The sequence below is a fragment of the Leiobunum rupestre genome, chromosome 1 (assembly GCF_980474605.1).
Source record: "Leiobunum rupestre chromosome 1, qqLeiRupe1.1.hap1, whole genome shotgun sequence".
Classification (NCBI taxonomy): domain Eukaryota; kingdom Metazoa; phylum Arthropoda; class Arachnida; order Opiliones; family Sclerosomatidae; genus Leiobunum; species Leiobunum rupestre.
The window spans coordinates 10,875,006-10,883,151 of NC_143384.1; the positions used below are offsets into that span (position 1 = coordinate 10,875,006).

An 8,146-nucleotide genomic window follows, 5' to 3' on the forward strand; every position below is an offset into this window, starting at 1 on the left:
TGTATTTTATCTTGATAGTTAACAATATATATTTTTTTAATTTCTGGCAGATGTTATCAGATGAAAAATTTGAGATAAGATAAATTGTAAAACACACGAAAGCCTTACCTTGGTTGTAGCTATTTTTATTTTATTCGTACAGTTGGCCATGTTATGAATTTTAGTAGAAGGAATAAGAATTCTATTTTGATAATTCAAATTCCTGAATAAACGAATATGTATTTTAAATCGCAGATATTTCGCACTACCACTCTCTTAATTTGAAGTGTTTTTCACCCTTATAAGATAGCAGTCGTTTTCTTTCCAGAGTATATGTCTTATTTCGAGTGAAGTTAAATCATCCATTTCACAAAATGATAACATGAGAAACGAAAATAAGATAATTATATCTTTAGGTCAATCACTATCTTAAATAAATAAAAGTTTTTTTGTTTATGGCAAAAGTGATGAAGAAATACAATACAAATTCTTTAAGAAAATAGTTTTACTTGATACTGAAAACTAACCAGCTCTGGGATTTGTATCGTTCATTTTCAACAAAAAAATACATCTATTCTCGTTTAAATATTTAAAAGCTGTAGGTATATCAACAGAAGGGAATTCCCACGATAATCTTACTATAAAATTGAGCACGATAAAAAGCCGTGCAAGAGTTTAAACATATCTGACACCAGCAAGCGGGAATATTGATTAAATTTTGTTTTATTTACAAGATACATTGAAACGAGCATTCAAGTGCATATAGTAGTTTTCCAATGAAATGTTTATGATCTCAAGCCTTTGAATTATTTATCTAATATAAATCCAATCGATTATTCACACTCACAAGTCAGATATTAAATAATTACTTTTTGTTGTAAATAATTATTGTGTCATTGCTTTCTTAGGTTAACAAGCATCAGTAGTACAACTACAGAAAACCAATTCTATGGAAATTTGCAATAACGAATTTAAATAAATAAAGTTCGTTCGTAAAAAATAAACTAACCGAAATCGTAAAACGTTTGACACGCGAACCGCGCAAAGGCATGGTGTCATTACCATTTCTTGATTTGTTAACAAGAGGGGTTAAAATTTTCAATAAACAATTCACAAATTGAGTCGTGCTTTTACTTTTTACAATTAAAAGAAAAATTTATAGTGCACTAAAATACGTTGTTTTCATTTATTTTAACTATAATTTTGCACTAGCAATTGGTATTTCTATATAATTAATTCACAAATTTCTAAAGATCGCACATTTGGGCACACATGTGCTACAGTGCTAAGCTAAGGGGCATTACATTACATTTCTATGTAAAATTCTATATGTTAATTTTAAAAGGTCGTTTACTTAACTAACATTACCCGGTTTCTAGTTTTCGACAGCAAAAGCGTAATAAAAACAGATAAAATCCCGTCCTCGATATCAATACAGGCCGTAGTCACTGCAACACGAATATTATCTCATCAGAAAATGGAGCATGAACTATAGTCAGTAATCATTTGGTGAAGCTACAAAAATCAGACTCTTCTAAAGCCCGGTTCATTACTCGTGACTAAGGGGGGATATATGAATATTTTAGAACCGAGTGGGTAAACATACAGCCGTTATTTGGTCATAACAAATTAAATTCCCATTAGGGAGGATTTTTTGGTTTCAGCTTATTTTTAAACATATGTATTGATTCTTAATTCATAACTACGTTGTAACGTTCGGATTTTAAGTATTCAGAACTTTTAAAAAAAACCTCGCAAAGTTTCTTGAAAATAGTTTAAATCGAATTTCAAAGTAAGATGAAACAATTCCTCGTATTTGAGCAGCCAGAATTCTTTTTAAATTAAAGGCTACTTACTTTAAGTATAAGTAATCCGTTCAGATCGTTGCTTGAAGATCACGTTCATATTTACCATAACGAGACTAAAAATTAAAAATTGTAGTTGCTACACATGTGAGCGTACATAATTACATTAAAGGGGAACGCTCAAGCTTTAACCAGTAAGATAGCTGTAAAGCCCGTTAAAAACTAAAATATATGGAGAAAACCGCATCCAAAAATATTAAACGGATAATTTTTAATAAAATAAAGAAATTTCGGGAAATTGAAAAGCGCGCGTCCGCTGCGAAACCTGGTGAGAAATCAGTGAGACAGAAAAACAACAAAATAGCGTGCACTGCTGAAGACGCGAAAGATTTGTTTTGCACGCGCGGTGCGTTCCAGTGATACCTAAGCCTAATTTGCGTGATTTTAAAAGTTAGGATAGTTCGCAAATCGCTCACTAAGGTCCTGATGGCGATACACCTTAAGATGGCGGCGAAAATTCAAACACAAATACTTATTTTGCGTTTCAACTTTTTGGGCCAAAAAGTATTTTTTCAAGACAAAATAAGGTACGTGTAAGTATATTGAACGTCTTGTTGACCTTTTTATAAAACTTTTCAATCAAATTTTTCTACAGGTTTGCAAAGTTTTGTACCGCGTTATGCTGATGCTTTCTCACAACATTTATCTAAGCAGTTAGGAAAATAAACCTTTGCAAAATGGAAAATAATGGTAAGTCTAAAACAGGAATTGGCTCTCTATGGCTTTTTATAAACCCCAATATAGAATTGAATGTTTCAACCAAGTCGCTTGTAATTTTTTTATATTTTTAACACTTTTCATTTTTTAAATTTATTTAATCTTTATGTACTGGCTAAAAACATCTAGGATTTACGCATGCAACGATATCTCTTTTTATTTATACAAGCTGCAAAAACAACGAAATATTATTTCAATTTGGTTTGTGCGATGTAAAGAGTACTACCGTTTTTCTCGTTATTAAGACGAATTTATAATAAAATTCCATATACAGCAAACGCGGTGATACCAAAATAATTTCATTTTTTATAATAAACATTATTTTATTAAAATTGTGAAAACATGAATTATATAATATTAAAAATGTTTATTTTAACAAAACCAATTCAAAAACCAAAATATCAAAAGTTCAATATTTTAACAACGAATACTTAAATACGCCGAGAAAATGATAAATAAGCTATTGTCTCGCAACTGAAGCAGATGAACCATACCAGCCAATCATAAAAAAGACAGGTGGCGAGGTTAAAGTTAGAATCTAAAAAATAAAATAAAATGTTTTAGGCAAGTGGACTGCAAAAATTTAAAAAACCGAGTTCATACTGGGTACTACAACTTAATATAAAATCTGTAAATGTTATGTAGGTTGGAATAGTTTTGTTATATGGTACAAGAACTACTTGTTATTTAACGTTAAGCCTAATTTGTAAGTTTTTTGCTTCGTGTAATATCAAAGTGTTTGAATGGTCAATTAAACAATACGTTTATTTAAAAAATTTGCATATCTAAGTGTTCATCATTTAATGTTTAAAATAAAAGTATTTTTATTAAGAATAAAATGTATTCTATTTGAATAGTACTTCTTCGCATAATTGTGGTTTCTTGAACTCTTACAGGATGACTTTTCCAATACATAGTCAAACTTTCTATGAATCATTATAATAAGTGCATACCAAAATTCGCTTCTTGGATTAAAAAGGTAATACAATGGAAGAATAAGTGATATTAGACCATATTTCACTAATTTTGAAGGGACAGGGCTTAAATTTATTTATGTTGTGCACATTTCATAAACAAAATTTAAAGAAAATTAATTAAGTCTTACCTCCAATCCAAATGTAGGCGCTTGTCTCTGTTTGATGAGTTTTTCCGAAAACTTTGCACGTATAATATCCTTCGTCATATTTTTGGGCGTCTAGTACAGTTAATCGAGATTGATATTGTTTGGTCGAAATATCAGTATCATTATATGTGTAAATTTGCGGTTTTGGTATAAAGTACCTCCCGGATGAATTTCCCTGTGAAAACGCAATCAGTATATGATATGTTTTATATTTAAATTTCATAATATGTTGTACTTTGAGTTTTCCAGGATAGTTCCATGTTAATTGAGCAAATCCCTTAATATCAATGTCAACGACACAGTTGAGGGTAAAATTATCAAAAACATTTGCGTCTTCCGTACCCTCTTTTTCGATGAAAGGACGAGGATTGTCGTTTGCGCTAGCTAAATTGAGTGAAAACCCGAAATGTAAAAGATCTCAGAGATAGCTTAAACGAAATTTACTAACGTAAGTACCAAAGGTGAAACGACGAAATGGTTTCAATATCACCAAGATTCGCTATGCAGCAAAATTGGCCGTTGTAGAAGATGTTTGGCATATTAATAACAAACCCTCGCTGAATGTCGTAGTGAACGTGACGTTCTTCCAAGTTGACCATTACCTCCTCGCCATCTTCGACTTTCCACAAAGTCACGTTGGCCTTGGAATTAGTGGCACGACAGGGAATTTCCAAAACGCTAGCTGGAGTGGCAGCTATGGGTTCAATGATTGGTGCTAAAAGGTGCTCATCGTCTATCAAAGATCAAATTATCTAAATGGTAATTAAAAGGATGTTTCTTTCTCAGCATTCACCAGGCGTTAACTTCAGCGCCTGACGTTAAGAACGATCATATCTCTAAAGTCTATTTATTTTATTTCTGCATATTTCTACCTTTGTAGTACTATTTGTTTTGGCGCGTATTATTTCTTTAACTTTGTGTGTTTAAAAGATACCATTTTATTGGAAAATTTAAATTGTTTGTGAAATTCAAATAATATTTACATAAGAAGGAATTGATTTAAGAAATTGTAATAAATCATATTGCTGCCGAAATTGCGAAGAGAAAGTCTCAATTTTTCCGAAGTGTTTTCTAGCAACCCTACGTAACATTATTGATATCTACTTGATACTTATGAGAAAAATCTTGGGTTAACATGGTCAAAATCTCTGGCCCTTAAGACTGTGTGTTGAAATTGTTTGAGGGGGAATACAATTTGTGAATTAGTAACGTCGTAAAATGATATAGTATGCCCAGGGACGTCTTAAGGCATGGGCTAAATGGGCTACAGCCCAGGGCCCCCCACCAGTTTAGGGGCCCCTGGAAGGGCAGCCATACAGTCTCTACTATAGGGATAAGGGTTAAGTTTGTTTAATATTATTTATGCTAACTTAATATTATGTATCTTTTCGTTACGTCTAAAGTAATTTAACTCATCGCCACATCGCGTATCCTACGGTACCAACAATTTCTAAAACTTAAGAGAGAGTCACGGTCAGTAAAAATCTTATTTTCAGTAGGCCTATGTTATACTTTTGAAATTAAAAGTTTTGGTTTTGTGTGGGTGAATTTAGACAACGGACAAACAAAGGCTAACCGTTGGGGATTGCGAAGGTCTTAAGAAATAATTTAGCCCAGGGCCCCAAATGGTCTTAAGACGGGCCTGAGTATGCCATTCGTGAAATCTGTGATTCTTATTTAAGACAACAACTTCGCCACTTCGTGGTAGGGCGAAGTTTCGTAATATTTGTGCAACGTCTCCCTTAGTCATTTCCTTAAAAGAAATATATAAATATTATGGAAATTTGTCCGTTAATTAATTATTTTCAATATATTGACTCTTTGAAACTCTGGGTACATGTATCTGAACAAAACGTTACACCACTATGATGTAGAGAATAAAAAAGTATAGTTACCATTAACGAAAAGGTAAACGGAAGCTGAGTATTCTGTGTCGTCGAATGGAGGATTGATGTTTGTCTCATTGTAATTGCAAGTGTATAAGACTGTATCCGAGTATTGGGCGTTGGAGAGGATTAGCTTACTGCTATACATTAAACGAAATTTCTCTTCTTTCACGAATTCTTTTATGTTAATTCTTCCTCCATTTCCGCGCTGAAAATTAAAATAGTGAGAAAATTCGTAGCATTTAACGTAAATGCTTAGATAAGGTTTAACAAAACCTTTCTAGATATTGTTCAAATTACAAAAAAGCACCTTGTAAAATTAAGTTGTGATTTGCTTAATCTCTTTACCCCTTAGTTTCTTTTTCTTATGAATAAATAAGAGGTACTGACTATTTCATTGTTGATATGCCAGTCCATGGGTCTGTTTCCTTTACATTCAACTTCAAAGGTAGAATTGACTTCGATTTCCTCATACGTCTCTATCAGATTTAACTCGGGCGGGAACGGCTGGTCTTCGTAATCTGAGTTGTTCATTATGTGGAAATGAGCTAATGCTTATACAGAGTAAGTTTCCTAAGAGTATTATTATATTATCTAATATACAAAACTCTTTTCATTAAAGACCAGTTTCGTGAGCTCAGGAAACACATTATTTTAAAGTCAAACTTACGTTTTAGTAAAAATAAATTAATTAATTAACACCTTATTACTTCATAAGCGACGATTTATAACTGCGTCCAAGTAAACTTAATTTATTAAAAAACGATCATAATTTTATGGAAAGTAAATTAATTAAAAATGAAGCAGTCTTACTTTTAGGTTGTGCTAATCTTGAGTAAAAAACGTTTGTATCAGGTTCGTACTGCTGGCTTAACCACTCAGAAGGGCAAACATGGTCAACAACTGACCATAGAAAACATATCTTCCAGATGTACGTTCTCATTTTTTTCAAATATAATGTAGCTATTATAGCTTTCGTGCAATGTCTTTTTCCGCGTAGTCTTACTAAATTATGTCGAACAAAAAAAACGGTTAAGAAGCGGAACACATTTGTTATCTCTCGTAAGTTTCTGTTTCCGTTTTTGAAACAAAGTCGTGTTTTCAAGAAGGTTTCGTCATTTTGCCTTTACATAGTAGCAAAAGAGGAATTGTCGCCAGAAATCACTTAACTGAGATAACAATTATATTGATGAAGAAGCATTTAGTGGTTATTTCGATCGTCGCAATTATTTACGAGTATAAACCGTTATGGGATCATGGAATCGAAAGAAAATTTTTAATGGATCTGTACTTAGAGAAGAATATTCTGGGCATTTTACAAGATGATCATGGACCAACGAGTGTCCCTGATCTTTTCGCCAAATTCGTTTACAATGAAAAATATATGAAGAAGCATGATATGTTTACGGGACATATGATTTTTAAAGGTTTTACTAAAAATTTAAAATAAAGTTATGTTTATTCTAGTAAATAATGTGTAAAATATACCGTTTCGACTTCTGTAAGCTAGACGGATTCTACAAGAATAATGCTTAGAAGAGCCCGGGATATTTTAATTGAAAGGAAATATCACTCATTCAGTTTCCCATTATAAATTTTGGAGGTCAGGGGCCCACAAGCTGGTCATTTGCCCAATTTTGTGATTTTTAGCGATATTCGACTTCAAATCTTCTTACTTTTTTAAATGAAGACCGACTTGGTTGACAATTATACTTTAAGTTAGTAATCATCATTTCTGAACTGATTTTCCAGTTGCATTAAGAAATTTATGATATTTCTGGGCAATTTGCGTAACCCGACAACTCGCGTACGCACTATTCTGAGATTTGAAATTCGTATTAATTGATCTAAGCCCAAAAAACGTTTGGTTTCGCAACCCTTTTTTCAAAACCAGCTATCTCAAAAAAATCGGTTTGGCTAAAAATTAAACTAAACTAACGCGTTCAAGCGTTCGTGTTTCGCAACACTATTTCAAAAACAAGTAAACTCGAAAAATGCAGTGTGGCTAATACCTTATTTCCAAAACAAGTTAACACGAAAAATGCGGTGTGGCTAATACCTTATTTCCAAAACAAGTTAACTCGAAAAATGCGGTGTGGCTAATACCTTATTTCCAAAACAAGTTAAGGCTTATACCTTATTTCCAAAACAAGTTAACTCGAAAAATGCAGTGTGGCTAATACCTTATTTCCAAAACAAGTTAACTCGAAAAATGCAGTGTGGCTAATACATTATTTCCAAAACAAGTTAACTCGAACAATGCAGTGTGGCTAATACCTTATTTCCAAAACAAGTTAACTCGAAAAATGCGGTGTGGCTAATACCTTATTTCCAAAACAAGTTAACTCGAAAAATGCAGTGTGGCTAATACCTTATTTCCAAAACAAGTTAACTCGAAAAATGCAGTGTGGCTAATACATTATTTCCAAAACAAGTTAACTCGAACAATGCAGTGTGGCTAATACCTTATTTCCAAAACAAGTTAACTCGAAAAATGCGGTGTGGCTAATACCTTATTTCCAAAACAAGTTAACTCGAAAAATGCGGTGTGGCTAATACCTTATTTCCAAAACAAG

General features: G+C 32.5%; 1 protein-coding gene across 1 annotated transcript; it reads right to left on the reverse strand.

Annotated features, from left to right (window-relative positions):
* Positions 1 to 2,992: 2,992 nt before the first annotated feature.
* Positions 2,993 to 6,122, reverse strand: LOC149961077 (vascular endothelial growth factor receptor 1-like). Its single transcript, XM_090154987.1, has 6 exons — positions 5,961 to 6,122; positions 5,580 to 5,778; positions 4,133 to 4,417; positions 3,920 to 4,068; positions 3,667 to 3,859; positions 2,993 to 3,099 (listed from the first exon to the last, which is right to left on the reverse strand). Exons 1-6 carry the CDS (start codon positions 6,102 to 6,104, stop codon positions 2,993 to 2,995), a joined length of 1,077 nt encoding a protein of 358 aa, XP_090011113.1. The 5' UTR covers positions 6,105 to 6,122.
* Positions 6,123 to 8,146: the final 2,024 nt, after the last annotated feature.